The sequence below is a fragment of the Impatiens glandulifera genome, chromosome 2 (assembly GCF_907164915.1).
Source record: "Impatiens glandulifera chromosome 2, dImpGla2.1, whole genome shotgun sequence".
In the NCBI taxonomy this organism is placed as follows: Eukaryota; Viridiplantae; Streptophyta; class Magnoliopsida; order Ericales; family Balsaminaceae; genus Impatiens; species Impatiens glandulifera.
In genome coordinates, this window is record NC_061863.1 from 18301439 (window position 1) to 18321559 (window position 20121).

At 34.3% G+C, this 20121-nt stretch overlaps 1 protein-coding gene across 1 annotated transcript; it reads left to right on the forward strand.

The window, feature by feature from the left end:
• The first annotated feature begins 14644 nt into the window (after positions 1–14644).
• LOC124926695 lies at positions 14645–19108 on the forward strand. Its single transcript, XM_047466973.1, has 13 exons — positions 14645–14681; positions 15093–15319; positions 15391–15570; positions 15658–15768; positions 15855–16196; positions 16282–16461; positions 16597–16884; positions 16973–17095; positions 17372–17569; positions 17647–17900; positions 17981–18185; positions 18271–18585; positions 18667–19108. The coding sequence occupies exons 2-13, from the start codon at positions 15131–15133 to the stop codon at positions 18958–18960; spliced, it is 2679 nt and encodes an 892-aa protein (XP_047322929.1). The 5' UTR covers positions 14645–14681; positions 15093–15130; the 3' UTR covers positions 18961–19108.
• The last annotated feature ends 1013 nt before the right edge of the window (positions 19109–20121 follow it).

The window sequence follows — 20121 nt, forward strand, 5'->3', positions numbered from 1 at the left end:
TTTTTATAGTTCTTGCATAAAAAAGAGATAAACATTGCCTAACTTAAATGGATTCAGAATCTGTAACAAAGTTAAAATGAACTTGAATAATGAGATGAGAAATGGTTAAGCTTTAGATGGTAAGCTTGAAGAAAAATTGTTGGGTTCAAATTATTTTGTCTAAAATAAACTAAAGAATAAACTTATTTTATGTTAATTTTATTTGAATGATCTGTGTTAAAACTTAGTGTGAATAAAACTAAGTTGTCTATTTGTTTTTGTGCAGGTGCATATATAGACTATGTCCTTTTAGACGTGGTCTAAAGCAGACTATTTTAGACATCACAACGTAGTTAGACGTGGTAGCTCTAACTCCTTTAGACGCGGTCTAAAGGGAACGTAGTTAGACGCGTGTTAGATGTAGAAAATAGATAGCTAATTAGTAAGTAAATTAATTATCTAAAGAACTAACCAAACTCACCATTTGTGCAGGAAATGCAGGAGGAATCGGTTTATCGCTCATCCCGGTTGACCGAGATCACAAAGACGACACAAACCAGGATCATCTAAACAAACTATTTATTGGCTATCTTGACAACGAAACCAGTATATGATCGGCTCGACAGTGAATAACGGTTTTAACCGCTCAGCTCATCAACTAAAGAAATCAGCTCTACTAGCTCAGGAATCTTTTATATCTTAAGAAGAGAAATCGGTTTCCATACTTCGACAGTATGACCGGTTGACCGATATCAAAACTGACAGAGCAAACTGGTGTGTTTGTCCGACAAACTACTTAGTATAATTCTAAGCTACTATACAAAGACAATTTGTAAGATGAACGGTAGTTTGACCGATTAGAGACGGAACCAGCTCTATGCCAAGATAGATCTACAGTGAGAGTGGCTGGTTCCATTTCAGTGCAATACAGAAGGGAGCTTTAAAACGTACCGACTACATTATTGCCATTTTAATACAAGTCTGATGATATCATTTGGGAAGCAGAAAACTGTCAAAATACTCAGATACCCATTTTGGTATAAGTCTAACAAAATTTTACTTGGAGCATATGTTTGGCATATTACTCTAGATAATCAAATCAATAGAAGACAAAGATACATGTTGATCTGCTCTTTGGGAAGTGTTAAACCCATTAAATGCCCTACTGTACCTCCTTAATCAACCAATCAGAATCAAGAATCAAAGGGATACCATGCAGGTATCCGTTGAAGATGAGAAATATGACTGTTGTCATATTTACTACTTAAGGAGATCAGTACACAAGCAGAAACAGATGCCATAGACAATGAACAAGCGCATCCAACAAACATAGACAACCAACCTTTGAAGCAGATCATAAATCTCTTGTATAAAATAGTTCAAAGTGTGTGTTAGAATTTCACGTGTATTACAAATTCATCTATTCTGTGTAAGTAGTGAGTGTTGTAAGTCGAAAACGAGTAGTAAATAAGCCTCAGTTGTTCGACGTATTGTAAACTATTTTGAATATTCTATGTGAATGTACTTCTCAACATTTGAGAAGAAGGGGTGACGTAGGAGCTTTATCTCCGAAAAATCCATAAATTCTATGTTGTATTTATTATTCATTCCATACTCTCTTATCTCTATCCAAACCGCGTTTGTTGCTTCAAATCGAAACAAATATTTCCGCACTTGAACTCGGTTCAAGAGTTTGTGACGGTTTGCATTGTATAAAAATCGATATTAACTTCTAATTGAGCTAATATCAACCAGCGTGTTGTGTAAGCGTTCATCCTAGAGAGACCCCCAGTCTCCTTTGGCGATTCTGATCCTAACAACGTGGTAGTCTAACTCATTAGACAAGGTCTAAAGAGAAGCGTAGTTAGACAAAGTCGTCTAACTCCTTAGATGAGGGTCTAAAGGGAAGCGTAGTTAGACGTGGTAGTCATAAACTCCTTATACGCGGGTCTAAAGGGAAGCGTAGTTAGCGATGTTAGTCTAACTCCTTTAGATGAGGTCTAAAGGAAAACATAGTTAGACGAGGTCGTCTAACTCCTTTAGACGAGTCTAAAGAAAGCGTAGTTAGACGATGTCATCTAACTCTTTTAACAACGAGGTCTAAAGAGAAGCGTAGTTAGACGAGACGTCTAACTCCATTAAACGATGTGTAAGCGTTCGTCCTAGAGAGGACCCCTAGTCTCCTTCGGCGATCCCGATCTTAACAAGTGGTATCAGAGCTAGGTAGTTTCTATACTACAAGCAACTAGACTTCAGCATGTCTTACAGCGACAAACCTACAATGCTAGAAAACGAAGACATTGTCGATTGGAAGATTCGCATGAAACTGCATCTGACCACCATGGACGATGAAATGATGTTCATCCTCTCTGATGGTCCAATAAAGATGGCACAGGAAAGGAGCGAATGAACAACGGATTGATCGGAGAAGGCACAACCTTGATAACATCTGTAGAAGTGCTATCTATAACAACGCTGGACAAAAATCAATTTTACAAAATCCGAGGGTGTACCACTGCAAAAGAGGTGGGGAGACAGTCATTCAACTTCATGAAGGGAATGAGAGAACTAGAGAAAATAAGATAATGGTGGTCACTCAAAAGTTTGAGAACATCAAGATGCGTCCGAAGAAAACTATGAAGGAATTTGGTGACGATTCACAAGTGTGGTGAATGAACTCTCACTCCTTGGAAAGAAATATGATAAGGAAAACGATTATTAAGGCTCTAAGAACACTCCCCCAGCTCTTGGACATTAAGACCATGGTGTGAGGGAATCAAATAGTCTTCATAAGATGAAGTGCACGCGTCTTTGAAGATCTAAGAGCATATGAGTTCGAATGAAATCCAGAAATGAAAATGAGATCTCATCCTCAACCGCTAGCAGGGCTCTAGTGACCTCTTGGAATCAGCAGCTCCTGTACCGGTCAATCAGTCGAGCAGTTCAGTGATGATGCGATGTCATACTAGTTAGAAAGTTCGGAAAGTTCATGAAGAAGGAATCAACCAACCAACTCATACAACTATAACTACTCTAACGGTAACAAAGCTAATGTTCGCTATTATAATTGTGAGACTTTAGGTCATTACAGGTTGGAGTGCCGGAAAGCCACGAAGGGACGACCGAAAGCCAACTGAACATAATCAAAGGGAAGGACACCAATCAACAGTCAAGGCAAGAAGATCCAAAAGGCTTTGATAGATAATGTTGGTGGAAAGCTAGTGGGCACATAACGATTCAGACAGTGACTATGAAGGAATCTGTTGTCTTATGGCAAAAGAAGAAGATGTATTTGGACTTTGTCTATGAGGAATTCACTTGAGAAGAATTGGTTACACACTCAATGATATGGTCATTGATATAGGAATTGTCAAATCCCGTACCAACCTGGCTAAATTTCCAGATCGGTGAATCCGAGTGAAATTCAGACCGATGGACTGATTGAACTATCCTCTGAGAATTGAGACGCTCAAGGAGACAGTTCAATCATTGACGGAAGAAAATGAACGAACTAAATAACGTGATTACTGCATGGAAGAAATCTGGAGATGTTGTTTGCCAGATGACGAGTCATCAAGACCTTATAACTGTAAATTCGGTCTAGGCTACGGACACCAACAATCCAGAAAAGTCTAAGTCTTATCACTGCAAAGAGTTGAAACTTAGTAAGACAAGTAGCCATTTATAAACTTGTCAATAGTACATCAACCGATAGTGAAGAAAAATCAAGATTCAAACTTGGCCAAAGGAAATAACATATGTAGGACCAACCGCCACATCAGGATGGTTAATCTTAAGAGAAGGAAATCAAACCGGCCGATTAGACAAGAACATGATGGGAGGTCAAATCAGTTTCATCTAAGATCACCACCACGAAAGAATAAGGTACTCAAAGGCAAACAGGGAGATGTCAAGACTGGTGGTACAAGTAGAACTATTAAGACTATATAGGGAGATTCATCCGATTAAATTCAAGTATGGATCCCCAAGGGACTAATTAACCGTGGACCCAATTAACATGGGTACCAGAAAGGTGTAATACTTATATTTTGCAGGGGAAATAGATTAAAGTGTTTGAGGAACTCGGAATGGTATTTGGACAGCGGGATCTGCTAGGCACATGATAGGAACAGCAAGATGTTAACTGACATTGTGAAAAGAATCCGATTCAAAGATCATTTTTGGTGATAACTCTAAGGTAAGGCTGTGGCAGGGGTAGGATATCAATGAAAACTTAATTAATAAAGAGTATTACTTGTTGAGAATTTGTATTTCAACCTACTTAGTATTAGTCAAATGTGTGATATAGGATACACAGTTGAATTTCACAAGCAAGCATGTTTAATTAAAAACCAACAGGGCAGTACACTATTGACAGGACATAGTATAGGAAATATTTATAAAGTAGATTGGAAAGTAAAATGTCCTAATTTTGTTTGCATAATAGCTAAAAATGATCAAAATTGGCTTTGGCATAAAAGATTAAATCATTTGAACTTTAAAACAATTAATTATATTTGCACCAAGGAACTAGTTCAAGGTATACCTAATTTGAAGTTTTCAAAATATAAAGTATGTTCTACATGTCAAATGGGAAAACAAATTAAATCAACTTTTAAAAGTAAAGGGAATACTCAATCTAACTGATGCTTAGAACTACTTCACATGGATTTTTTCGGACCAGTTAGGGTAACCAGCATAGGAGGAATGCATTATACTATTGTAATTATTGATGACTACAATAGATACACTTGGGTTATTTTCTTAGTTTATAAAAATCAACCTACTCCAAATCTGATCAAAATGCTTAGACGAGTAGGAAAATGAGAAATCTTCTACGCTGTTAACAAAATTAGAAGTGATAGAGGTACTGAATTTACCATAATACTCTAAACTGCATTTCTTGAGAATCCGATATTAGACATGCAGGTTGTCTAGTGCTAGAACTCCTCACAAAACGGGATAACTAAGAGGAGAAATCGAACCCTCAGGAAGCTGTAAGATCCATGATAGCCAATTTAGGTATTGCTAAAAAATTATGGATAGAAACTACCAATACTGCATGTTTTACTCAAAACCGATCCATGATAAATACAGCGTCTAAACAAACGATGTATGAAGTATACCCATAACAACAGTTCCTAATATCCGGTATTTTAGGATCTTTGGCTGTAAGTGTTTACATCCATTAACAATGACAAAGATTATTTGAATGTTTTCGATGCTAATCAGCATCGGTATCAGTTTAGGTTATTCTGAAGTTAGTAGGCATATAGAGTATACAGCAATAGGACTCTTACTGTTGAAGAATCATCTCATATTGTCTTTGATGAATCTATTGAAATTAATACTGCATCAACAATGATTTATCTATAGATTGGAAAATCTTTACATATACAATCTGATAGTGAAGATGAGGTTCCAGTCTACAGAGATTTGTCTATGACCAGTCGGTTAATAATGTTGAAGTTCAGCAATGATCAGATGCTTCACAACAGGAAGATTGACACCTTAGAAAGCAACTGAGGAAACGGTTGGCCTAACATTGTTCATCCTACCGGTCTGTCTAACCTTGATCAAATAACCGGTCAGTCATAAGACATCTCCAAACCGAATCTTAAATGGAACAAAGATCGTCCTCTTGAGATAATTATAGGTAATCCCTCCTTACCCATCCGAAACTATAGGCATCAATTGCTAGAAAAATATGCAAATTCAGCATTTATCTCACAGATTGACCGAAAAGGGTGGATGAAGCATGTTGGATCCCGATTAGATCGTGGCATGCAAGAGGAACTAAACCAATTTGAGAGAAACAAAGTATGGCATCGAGTTCCAAGACTAGATAATCAATTGTCAATTTAGAACTAGATTGGTCTTTCGAAACAAACTCAATGAGAAACGGTTGATTACAAGGAACAAGGCTAGACTAGTGGCCAGGCTACCAAAATAGGAAGCAAAACATGATTTGAAGAATCAATGCTCTTATTGCTAGACTGGAGGCTATTAGAATCTTTTCTGCATTTGACACTTTTCAACAAATTTAAAATTTTTCAAATGGATGTCAAGAGTGCTTTTTCTCAATGGTGAACTAAGTGAAGAAGTATACGTTGAGCATCCTTTTGGTTTCAAAAATCTTGATTTAATTAGTCATGTATACAGGTTAGACAAAGCTCTTTACGGTTTAAAACAAGCTCCTAGAGCATGGTATGATACTCTAACAAAGTTTCTGTTCAATCATGATTTTACCATAGGATCGGTAGACAAGACCTTATTCAAATTTGAGAAAAATGAACACATTCTACTTGTTTAGATCTATGTATATGATATTATTTTCGGTTCAATACTAATCCAAAATTATGTGTAATACTTCTCTAAAATAATGACTGACAGTTAAGAATTGAGTATGATGGGAGAATTAAGCTTCTCTTAGGTCTCCAGGTCAGACTAGTTGAAGGAGGAACGTTCATAAATCAATCCAAGTATACAAAAGCAGCTATTAAAGAAATTTGGGATAGAAAGTTGTTCTGTTGCTCTAACCCCAATGAGCCCTTCAATCAAATTAGGACAAGGACCGAAGACGTGTCAAGGTGTTTATATTACCGCTTATCGTGGAATAATCGGCTCACTCCTATACTTAACAGCAACTCAACCGAACATCCTATCGCAGTCGGAGTTTGCGGGAGATTCTAGGCTAATCCAAACAATCTCATTATACTGCTGCTAACGAATATTGAAATATCTTAAGGGAACTCAAGATGTGGGACTATGATATCCAAAGGATTCCAGTTTCAATCTAACAAGCTACTCTGATGCATATTATGCAGGCTACAAAGTAGACCGAAAAAGTACAAGCGGAACTTGCCAGTTCTTAGGTGATTGGCTCGTATCCTGGTACAGCAAGAAGAAGACACCAGTTACAACTGCAACTGTAGAGGTGGAGTATCTTGTGGATGACAGCTACTGTGCTCAACTCCTCTAGATCCAACAACAACTAAGGGATTTCGGCATCACAGCTGAGGAATCACCGATCTTCTATGACAACACAAGTGCCATTGTAATAACATATAATTCGGTGTTGTATTCAATAACAAAGCACATTGACATCCGACACCACTTTATCTGAGAACATGTGCAGCAGAAACATATCCGGTTAGAATATGTCTCAACCGAACAAAAAATAGCCGACATTTTCACTAAGCCACTACGGGAAGCTAAGTTCTCTTATTTCAGAACTATTTTGGGACTTGCTGATAGTATCAAATCATACCTTAGTAATACTGGCATGCATTTAGGGAGAAAATTTCTCAAAATAATTTCGCAATTTTGCATACTTGAAAAACCAAGCATATTTTCAGGGAGAAGCTTCCGCTTCTCAAAGTAATCTTAGTAGAAAATCATGACTTCGACATTTTTATCGATCGGATCTCAAAGTTCGGTATTTTTTTTAAATTCGACCGAACATTAACATACATATTATGTGCATAAAAATCATAAGAAACGCAATTCAAACAAAATCAACCGAACAATTGTCTCCTCTTAAAATCGGTAAAATAACCTTATCAAATTAAGTGTAAACAAATTCGAACGGCCTAAGTGATTCGGAAAAACAGATAGATTATTCTCTAACTGAACAACCACCGCATGATAGCTCCTCTGAAGCGGTCTTTATTCAGAATAGAATAACCGATCTTTATACAACCGACATCATTAAAAAGCCAATTAGTTATTTATACTCTAATTTCGGTAGTTTTATTTTTCATTCAACATGGGACAGCTGGACAGTGATCATGAATACTGCTTTGAAAATATCTCTTCTGAAAAGTACAACAGTTTCATCCTCAAACAACGTGAAGACCTATGTCTGTCAACTGTTCAAAATGAAGGACTAACATTTCAACAAAAAAGAAATCTCTATGAATATGACATAAATATCCTCTTCCCCATCATCAAATCTGAATGAAAATCTCCTTCATACCCTAACAAAATCTAAGACTTACTTTAACGAGTGGAAACGCTTGTTTATCTATTTAATGCTATTCCTACCATATCCAAAACAAACCGAAAATTTTCAAAAACACTCTTTTGAAAAAGAACTGCTCTCTAAAGATTGCTCTCTAAAGATGAATCTCTCAAACAACACTCTCTTAGTAGATTTTGAGTCAACCCTACATTGTGAAGACAGTAAAGTCTCAGCAATGTTTAGGTCTCTTGAAGCAACAAGCTTAAGACCCTTCTTTGAGGACTCGATATTCCATAAAACAAACAAAGTTGCCCTAGAATTCTTCAGAATCGCACAGTAATCCGTAAGGACCTTATCTTATGCTACTATTCAGGCAAAGAATTTGTATTCAGTGAGTTAGCAACTTTGCACAAAGCTGCGAGCTACCCACTGACAGGTTTCTCCAACCTCTCCTTCTTCAACATTGTATCAACGAGATGCGTCATCACTTTTCCAATTCTCTAAATCCATTTGAAAACGTATGGAGCAAAAGCCATCCTTACAAACCGAATTTCAAATTCTTAGTGAAATCATTGGCAAAAATGTTTCTTGCTAAGGATCACACTCAACGTTACTCTCAAAGAATCTTAAATGATGGTTTCCATCACGAAAGAAAGAACTCATGTGAACCTAGTTTAGGATCTCTTCGATAATTTGAAGAAGATGATCTCTTCGGACAAAAACGATGACCGGATATGCTCCCTAGCTATTCGGTCTATTCTTTGATATCGATATTCTTTCTCGGTCGAGGGGGACCAATCTCCATCCATATCAACTCCTTACAAGGGAAGACTGCAAGCATAAATTGGGACTGTGTGGAATAGGGCAAGAGGTAGGTTGGAAAGAATCAACTCTTCGATCCTCAAAACGGCAGAATTAGGATCAAACTTATCAAGCTATTTCTAAAAACAAACCGATCATTTTGCTTCATGAATCGGTTGTGTAATGACTTTATCTCAAATTCGGTTACTAAAATAACATGGTGTTTTTGAAAACTAGTCAATTAATCTTGACTAGTCAGTTACTCTAACACATTATCTTGATATTCTTTGCAAAAGATAAGCTCCTTTCCAATATCCAAAGAGGTCCTTTCGGAAAATGTGAAAAGACCATATCATAATGGATAAACTATATTCATTCAATGTACTTCTAATGCCCCTCAACCAGCTTTCTATTTATAAACAACTCTTCCAGATCAAACCATACAAACTCACATCTTATATCTCTCTCTCAAACATCTGAGCCTCTTTCCTTAGAAATCCACTTCTCAAAATGAGTCTATTATCCGCTCACACATCTCTTATCGTCGTTTCGATTTTGTCCTAACCATACTCGATAATGAAGTTAGAGAGATCGTTTTTGAAAATCTTGAGAGCTCCGGTTTGCGAAAGTTTCTTGAAGAATCTTGAATGATCCTTGAAGAAGAGGTTATAGAGTTCTTCTCCAATGCTGAAATCATAGATGGTTCAATCGTGTCCCGGGTGAGAGGAGAACCCATCACAATTGACGAAGAAGTATTCATTCAGTTCTTCTACCTGCCCTATGAGGGTTTCTCCGATTTCCCTCCATCACCAAACAACATCAATTACGAAATTGCCTTTTTCTTTTCAAACTCAATGAATCCGGTCGAAAATCACGGGGATCAAGTTCAGACTTTGTGGTCACATCCAGATTCTTAATGACATAATCGGCAGATCCATTCTGGCTAAGGATCCACCCACTTTTACACTAAGAAAATTTTCGAAATGATGATCGCCATAGTTTGCGGTCATCCGATCAACTGGTCTTTGGTTATCTTTGACAATCTGAAAAAATATATTAAAAATTAATTAATTAATTATATTTAATGATAAAAAAAACTTAATAATTAAATAAAGTAAAATAAATAAAATAAAAAAGGTAAATATATAAAAGTGATAGGGATAAATAAGTAATTTTGGAGGTGAGTGAAAAGTGGAACCAGAGAGTTGGAAAAGTACCTCCCAACAAAATTTAGAAAACCATTTAATTTTGATAAAGAGGAATGAAAAGTAAAACTAACTAAAATATTCTGAGTTTGAGTGAGTGACAAGGAATTTCTATTTTGATGGATACAAGGACATTGTCAGGAAGTTTCTTATAACCTAAAAGGAATACCCAAAGAATGATTAAGATTGTCTACACTTTATTAAGTTTACATCTTAACAGCAAACTTCAATCGATGACTATTATATGTGTAACAAATATTAATACTTGATTCACCAGAATTTATCTAGACTGAATTATGGGCAACGAAGTTTAGTCATAGGAAGACGATGGTTCGAGTATCCAACTGGGCTGATACCAAATCTCCCTACGAAACTCTAGGTATTCATTTTCTTATTCCCCTGTTAAAGAAGATTTCGTCTGTTTTAGAATTGTGTAAAATGATTACATGGTTTTTCTCACTAATGTTATTTTAAATGCAGGAATTGGAAGGAGGATGCTGATGAAGAGAAGATAAAGTTGGCTTATAGACAGTTTAGACAAGTTTTATCATCTCGATGGTTTGTTCTTGATCTAGTTCCTTGGAAGTTCTAGGTAGTAGGATGGAAAGCATAGTACAAATTATCATGGCTAAATCTCTTACTACTTATGTTACAAGTACATGATAAGATGCATGCCACTAGCTCTCCATATACACTTTGGTTAGCTTACTAGTAGAATAAGGGTTATTAGCGACAGTATTTGGCGACGACAAAAATACGCCATGGCTGATAATTATTATTAGCGACGGCGACCAAAGCACCATGGTTAATAAAAAATATAAGCGTCGGCAAAGTTACACTACCACTGATAATTAATAATTATCAGCAACGGTTTTCGTTTTCATTGCCATCACTAAATATGCAATTATTATTAGCGACGGTTTTCGTTGTTAACGTCGTCGCTAAAATTCAAGTTTCCCTGCCCTATTCCCGTTATTTTGAAAAATAATATTAGTCACGACGATAGCATAATGTCGTGGATAATATTATAGATTATTAGTCACGACATTGTGCTATCGTCGTCGTAGATATTCTAAAGACTATTAGGAACGACGCTAACATAATATTGTGTTTGATAATCTATAATATCATCCATGATACCGACAAATGTTGTGGCTGACATTATAAAGACTATCAACCATGGCATTATGCTATCGCCCTCCTTAATAGTCTTTTGAATACCAGTGACCTGCCAACAAATGGCGTCGCTGACATTCTTTGCCAAATAAGTTACATGAACTGTTAAATAACACGATCATCTCTCGCTTCTCCTTTAGGAATTTTAGATTTTCATTAATGGTAAAAAGTGAAACTACTGATTTCCTTCCAACCAATAGTCAATTGGGCTCTTCTCAATGATCATCAATCTTTTCGGAGAAATCTTCATCTTCAATTTTCTTTTGACCAATAGACAATCACAATTACACTCAATGTGTGTGCTATTGAAGATGAAGATTTCCCAAAAGAGCCTAATTGTCTATTGGTTAGAAGCACATTGGATGAAGAAGAAGACAAGGAGAAATCAAGTCCTGCGGTCACTTCAGTGTCTTGGTTTATTGACTTCAAGTCGTCCATCAATGTGGTTTATTTAATTACTTGCTTATTATCGACATATAAAGTTTTTCCTTCACTGCTTGGATCACCACCATTTCGTTTGACCCTTCTTCTTCACTACATGTAGGAAGTTAAGAGTTTCTAATGACTCTTCATAAGTCATCAATTTTGTTTTTGTGGCTATAAGAAATTTATCAAATGACATCAATTTATGTGCGAAATCAGATGAAGCAGATGCGCGAGACATCTTTACAATAGGGACGTGCAGACATCTAAGTGGGGTTTAATGATTTAGAAGTCTTATTTTATATATTAATTTGTTTTTTCTTTGATTATTGTTTTAACTTTTCTTTATGATTTAAAATCTAAAATTGTAACTTAGATGAAAAAATAAAGTGATTTGTAAATTTTATGATAGGAAAACAATCTAAATATATAACACTATTTACAACTGTCAACTAAATATTAATTTGTGTAAGTTACAATTTGATTATTAATAAAATTAAATCAACTCAAATTCAATTTGATTAGTATATAAAAAAAAATTATATTATCAACGTTGATTTTACCCTAAAATCAATTCTAATAAAGGGGAGATTTTGTCGAATCTAAACGTTTTTAGAAAAGAGTATTAGCATCGGCTTTAGGGTAAAATCGACGCTAATAATATAACATTTTAGCATCGGCGTCACGGTAAATACGACGTTAATAAAGAGGAGTTTCTGCTGAATTAAAACGTTTTTGGAGAAAAGTATTAGCGTTGGCACACGATAATGATGTCGCTAATTATATAACATAAAACTTCTACACTTCTTCTTTTTTCTTCTGTCTTCTCTGCCCGCAATTCTCTCTCTCATTTCGCTCTCTCTCGCTCCTCAACACAGTTGTTGATCATCCGTCGTTCGTCCACCACTACTCTACTCTCTCTCGCTCTGTCGTTCATTCTTCGTTCGCCCGCCGTTCGTCCATCGCTACTCTCCTCTCTCTCGCTCCGTCGTTCATTCTCCGTTCGTCCGTCTTTCATTCTCTATTCGCATGCTGCTCCAGATTTTGTGACCGACATACAAAATTATTGCCTTTAAGATCGTTAGTGAAAGGAGATCTTAAAAGTCGAAATGTATTTTCAAGTGTTTCTTCCTCACTAGATCTACAATACAAATTATCCTCTTGTTAATTTGAAATAGTCCGAAGGAATATGGATAAAAAATGAATAAAGAGAAAGTAAGTTAGATTTACTTTTTTTTATTGAAATTATTATATATATTAAATAAAATATAAGAAATGAAAATAAAAAATCAACATAATTTTAATATTAACTTAACTGATGAACCAATTTCTAACAATATATATATATAATGGTTAATTTGAATTGGGTTGGTTTGCGTGGTCCAGTGGTTAATTTGGATACATCGGATTAAGTTTGTAACCCTCAAAGCACACTTAACTATTTAACCAAGCGAAGAATTTGCCGTCTGACGGACTCGAACTCAGAAACTTAGGGTTAGTATCCACCTCTTAATTTGGATATATATGTGATAGTAAATGATATTTGGGTCGAATCGTGGGTTGATCCGTACATAAACTTGAAATGGTTAGAAATAAAATAAAAAATAATATATATATATATATATATATATATATATATATATATATATATATTTTGAACTTACAACTTAACCAAACAAGTACAAACATTTAACCAACTAAGTTATTAAAACTTTATATTTTAAATTTAACACTAAATTTGATGAAAATTAGACATTCTTAACCATATAAATTCATCTTTTTAACCAATTAATATATATATATATATATAATAATGCATCATCTCTTCTAGATTAACGACAACAAGAGGTGAATATCTCTAGGCTCCTTGAGAGATCATAGGTTTGAGCCCGTTATGCGTCATAATTTGCGTCTAATAAATAGTTAATTATGTTTGCGGGCTATGTGTTAAACTCTCTTGTAACCACATCTTTTAAATATTAGCACCAAAAACTAAACTTATTTTTTTTCCTTTTTTATAAGAAGTAACTTACTCAATATATATATATATATATATATATATATATATATATATATATATATATATATATATATATATATATATATATATAAAGTGATATATTTAAACAATTTTCATAATTTAAAAATTTTATAATATATAATAAAAGTAAATATAAAATAAAATAATAATTCAAATACAATTTTTTAAAATTTAGAAACTAATATATAATGATCTTAGTTTTAGTTACTGTAGCCAAGATTTAATTGAAATATTATTAGTATTTTAGAGTTTCTATAATCTATAGTTTTAGATTTTGTTTGGTTTTAGAAAAAATTATTTATAATATTACTATAATTTTAATAATTAAATTAATTTTTTAATAAAAATAACAAAATATTATTTTAATAATTAAATTAATAAATTTATTAATTAAATTAATAAACTATTATTTTTTATAGGGAAATGATAGCGTGTTTGTGTTGTCTATGTCGTGTTAAAGTGTAACCAACCTGCTATTAAAGACGTAACAAAATGAAATGATTAAAAGAGAATTTAGGAGCACAGATTATTTTTAAAAAAAAATCTCTAATTTATTAAATTTTCAATTCATTCCAATTTTAGTGTGAACTTTTTATCAATATTTTTTTCTATCATTTTTGTAAATAATCGTACATTTGATCAAATATTAAAAAAAAAAACTCTAATGTAAATTCATTTTTTGAAATGCCTTGAAAATAATTAATAGATTATTGATTCCCTACAACCAATACAATATAGATATCTCTATAGGTATATAGGTGATCTAATTAGTTATCCCAATCATCTCCTCTCATCTCGTTATCTGTAAAAGTATGTTTTTATTCTATTATCTGCAAAAGTATATTTATATTCCATTTATATATAATGCCAATTTCACTTTTAATTTAAGCATGCCAATTTCACTTTTAATTTACGCATGCGTCTGTTACTTTGATATAAGTCAAATAATGCAATGCATGTATTACATGTGTTCGATTTTGAAACACATGTCCTACATGCTAATTAAATCATGTACTATTTAAAGAAGCAGCCTTCCTCTCATTTTCTCAACGGATAAGAAGAGCATAGCCTTCCTCATCGATTGGGATAATTGGTAAGAAATTTTATTATAATTTTTGAAAATCATATTTTGGATCAATAATACAAGTTGAGTTGTTAGAATGATTTGAAAAATATGATACAATAAAGATTTGAAAGATTTTTATTATTCTGAAAATGATTATGTAGTAGTTGATTTGATAATTATTACATATGTCCTGTTAATAGTTTATGAGATATTATTAATGCAGTAGAGTTATATATTGAAAATTTATTATGTCACTAGTGCATGTGATTGAAATGAATTTGTTAAACTATTATAAAGAACATGTGATATTATTAATGCGGTTGTGAATATATTTATTTATTTATGCATTAGAAGTCTAAGTTGTATTCACTTACTTTTTGTACTGACATTATGCCTACCTGAATAAAGTATTGATAATAGTAGTAAATATTATTGAAGGCGGCGGAGAAAACTCGATTGAATTTGAAGTTGGTGCGATGGAAGCGGAGACAATTTGGACGCTTAGATCCTCGTTGTTGATCTTTGTTGTAACACTACTCGGAGTTGTTTCAATATTTTCCGACGGCTTGCCTCACCGGATTCTGCTTGATACGGATGTTGGCACTGACGATTTGTTTGCTCTCATATACCTATTGAAGTTTAACCGATCGGAGATCGAATTGCAGGTTAATTAATCATAAATAAAATAACAGTAAGTTAAGTAAGTAAGTAGTAACATTGATTGATTGTTTTGTAGGCTATAACTATTAACACAAATGCATGGACCGATGCCGGTCATGCTGTAAATCAAGTTTACGATGTCCTTTACATGATGAACCGCGATGACATTGTTGTTGGAATGGGAGGTGAAGGAGGAATAGACGAAGATGGAACCATACAACCAAATGTTGGAGGATATCTTCCATTAATTGAACAGGTTAACTTTTTTTGTTTTGTATATAAACGACCATGCACCAATCAGTTAGTTAATAATATCATTATTAATTATTAATAATATCACCAGGGGATTGGCACTGCTGGTTATTGTAGATACAGACAAACAATTCATGCAGGTCGGGGAGGACGATTAGATGTTAATTCAAATTATGGTTTGAGGAAAAGTTTTCTTCCACAGGTATGTATCTATCTATATATTATGTTATGTTATGTATGATCAAATGAAAAAAGCCAATCTGAATTTTCTTGATGATTGCTTATTAGGGGAGCAGGAGATATTCTCCTCTCAGACAACCTACTTCTCAACAAGTTATGATTGACACGATATCTTCCGGTCCTATTACTGTTATCACTATCGGAACACACACCAATTTAGCCATTTTTCTTATGACTAATCCTCATCTTAAGAAGAACATTCAACACATTTATGTCATGGGTGGTGGTGTGAGGTCTAAGAACCCAACAGATTGTTTTCGAAAAGAAAACACCACCGCATCTTCTTTCCAGCCTCAAGAATGTGGTGATCGTGGTAATCTGTTCACTGATTACACTAGCAACCCCTATGCAGAATTCAACATATTTGGAGATCCTTTTGCTGCATACCAGGTGTTGGATTAATTTCTCATTCTCAACAATACCTAATAATTAATTAATTAAACACATTCAACTGACTTTTGTTTTGCTATTTTAGGTAATCCATTCAGGAATTCCTCTGACATTGGTTCCTCTTGATGCAACAAACACCATTCCTATAACTAAGGAGTTTTTCGACGGATTTGAGAAGATGCAGTACTTTACATACGAGGCACAATACTGCTTCAAATCCATGAAAATTACTCGCGACACTTGGATTGATGACCAATTCAACACGGTATGTATGTATGTACCATGTATATATATTATAGAGACAAAACATTGCAGCTCTCTGTTTTTTTTTAGTGTTGTTCTCCATAGATGTTGTTAAACAACGATTCATGTAAACATCTTTGCCATTATTTGCATGCAGACCTATTTTATGTGGGACTCATTCACTGCGGGTGTAGCTAGTAAAATCATGAGGAACACCTCGTATAATCCAACAGGGGTGAATACCTTTGCTGAAATGGAGTTCATGAATATAACCGTAGTTACATCAAACAAACCTTATGGAATATCTGATGGTTCAAATCCTCTCTTTGATGGCCGCATGTCTCCAAAGTTTAACTTGACAGAAAATGGAGTTCATAGTGGTCATGTTCAAACCGGACTTCGTGACCCTTTTTGCATTGTCAAAAATGGGAAAGGTAGATGTCAGGTAAAATTAATTAGTTTTAATGTTGGCTAGCTAGTTTAACAATATTCCATTAGTTTTAATGTTGACAAAATTCTTATGTTCTACTCAGGATGGCTACACTAAGGAAATTAGTGGACCTGAGTCAGTGTCTGTTCGTGTTGCTACAAGAGCAAAACCAAATTTGGATCCCATTGACCCCCTAAACAGAGAATACTTTTGGGTCATCTTGGACGTAAGTTTATATTATTTTTAATCGGAAAGAACTTCATTACTAAACTCCATTATTGTCTCTTCATACGTATTTAGTTAAGTATTAAGATTGAGGAGCTTAAAAATTGTGTAAAAATGATTTTTTAACTTAACCAAGAAATAAAGGTAGAAATTACAAGAAAATTGAACTAGTCACAAGATAAGTAAGTAAGCAATCTATCATTATTTATTTAATGATATGATAGTGTTATTTTTTCAGCATATAATTAGTTTATCTTGATGGTTTATTTGTTTCCAGGTTCTTAATAAAACCGAAAACACTGGGAGGTTCAATTTCACGAATCAGTTTCCTTACTATAAGGAAACTCTGTATACGCCTGATTTTAAAGGGAGAAAACTAGGTAAAAATGTGGTCTTTGACATGGATATGAGTGCTGGAGATTTCCTTGCTCTATTTTATCTCCTTAAACAACCTGTAGAGGTTATCAACCTTAAGGTAATTAGAATTCCATTTCTGTTTCATCTTTTGATGATATCTATTTTGTTTTTTAATACATTTTTTTTTGTACCCAGGCTATACTTGTGTCTGCTACTGGCTGGGCAAATGCAGCAACCATAGATGTCATCTATGATTTACTACACATGATGGGTCGCGATGACATTCCTGTTGGTCTAGGAGATGTACTTCCAATGAACCAGTCTGACTCTATTTTCTCGGCTGTTGGTGATTGCAAGTACACTCAAGCTATCCCTAATGGTAATGGTGGATTCCTCGACTCAGACACCCTTTATGGGTTAGCTCGTGATTTACCACGAAGCCCACGAAGGTAAACTGTCCTTGTAAATTGCATTGTTTGGGTAAAAAACATTTCACCATTATCATTTTTTCTTTTGGTTTTGGTTTCAGGTTTACTTCTGAGAACTCAGTAAAATATGGAGCTCCTCGGGATACTGATCATCCTGAACTTAGGCAGCCATTGGCCATGGAAGTGTGGGATTCTGTATCAAAAAATCTTGATTCAGGATCAAAAGTTACCATACTGACTAATGGTCCATTGACAAATCTGGCTAAGATAATCATTAATGACAAAAATGCAAACAAACTTATTCAGGTACACTAAATAATACAAGTTCATTTCTATTAGTTTGATTGAAAAAATTATATAAAAAATCTTCACGGTTCTGGATGTGATGCAGGAGGTCTTTATAAATGGTGGACACATAAGAAGTGGTGATAATAAAAATACAGAAAATGGCAATATCTTTACAATTCCCGCAAACAAATTTGCAGAATTCAACATGTTTCTTGATCCCATGGCTGCGAAAACAGTTTTCGAATCTGGTCTTAACATCACACTTATCCCATTGAGTGTCCAGCGTAAGCTAAGTGAATTCCCCGTGATTCTAGAAAGGCTTCGTATCAACAAGAAGACACCTGAAGCTTTTCTAGCTAAACGATTACTGTCTCTTCTATACAAGCTGCAACAAAAGAAACACAGATATCAACATGTGGTAAGTTGATATCCATTCATTGGTTAGTTACACTAGTTTGTATACAATAAATAATTGGCATTTGTTTATGTTCTTCTACAGGGCATGTTTTTAGGTGAAATATTAGGTGCAGTAGTAATGGCTTGCGACCGGTCTCAATTAAATTCAGAATTTATAGAGAAGTCTGTTGTAGTAGTGGCAATGGGATCAGAATCTGAAGATGGGCAGACAATTATTACTGATGCTAATATGGGAAAAATGGTTAGAATTTTGGAAAATGTGGATTCAATTGCATGCTATGATGATTTTGTGGCTCGACTAGCCGACAGACAACAATCGGCAGTTGTTGGAAGTTTTGAGGAACAGAAACAAACTTGGAGCAAACCACCCAAGTGAACCTACAATCGGTTAGACAAAGTTTCAGCTTAGCAAATTTGTTGGAATTTTGTATGCTTATTTTAGTTTGTTATTCAGTGGATTATTATATTCTGTCTCATGAACTGTATTTTGAGGTCTTGCAATTATTATGAATGGGTCAGAACTATTTTGGGGTATAATTTCATGTCTCTTTTATTTGATAGTGTAGACAGATTTTATTGTTCATCTTATTTCAAATAATCCACCACCAATATTAATTCTTTCAAACCAAATAATTCACTTATTTTCATTTCGATGGAAGATGTTGGAGGGAGATCGAATGGGAATGGGACCGAGCCTCCTCGAACTATAGGTTTCTCCTCGTATTCAGATATTATCAACAACAAATGCTGAAACTAAAAGTTTTTGGCATAACCTTTGAATTGTTGGCAACCTCTTTTGAATTTCAATAATTCGCATCAAACGGATAATCATTAAGACAACACTAATTATAGCTTAAAACCTTAAGACAACATTAAGTCATTAAAATCTTTGATGCGGTGAAAAACTCTTTATCCTATGCTGCCAATGATTGATGTGGTTATCTTAAGGTGGAATTTATAGCTTTGATTATATGAAGGGTCTATTTTACGAAAAATCATACATTGTAATTCGCAAGTGATCCATTATAATGAATTAATCATAGAATGTTTTCTCTGATTGATCTGCCTGAGGATAACCATTCATTCACAAATTGTGTACTTTTTTAGAGATTTGTCTAATAACTAAAGTACCGTATGCATCAAATCTTAGCTGTTGGGTTATAAAATATATTTTGTAGAAGAGAGCTTTTAATTAAGGTGTTGCATCTTCCTCTTCTTTTTTTCTAATATTAGTATTAGAAAATCTTATCAAGTTGGATGCTAATAACAATAAAAATAGAGCAGAACAACAATAATATGTACAACCATTTTCTTTTTTCTTTCATTTGCGTAACTATTATATGTGTAACAAACATTATTTCGGTCTTGTTTCATCGTCGTCATCTTCGTCATGTATTATTAATTCAAGTCCTTCTAAGGCTAGAAGTTGACTATAACTTTTTTCTTATCCCCTTTGGCTTTCTTTCGCATTATGTCCCTCTTCTTTAGGACAAGTGTGTCTCCTAACTCCTAAGAGTACTATGCAAATACTCCACAA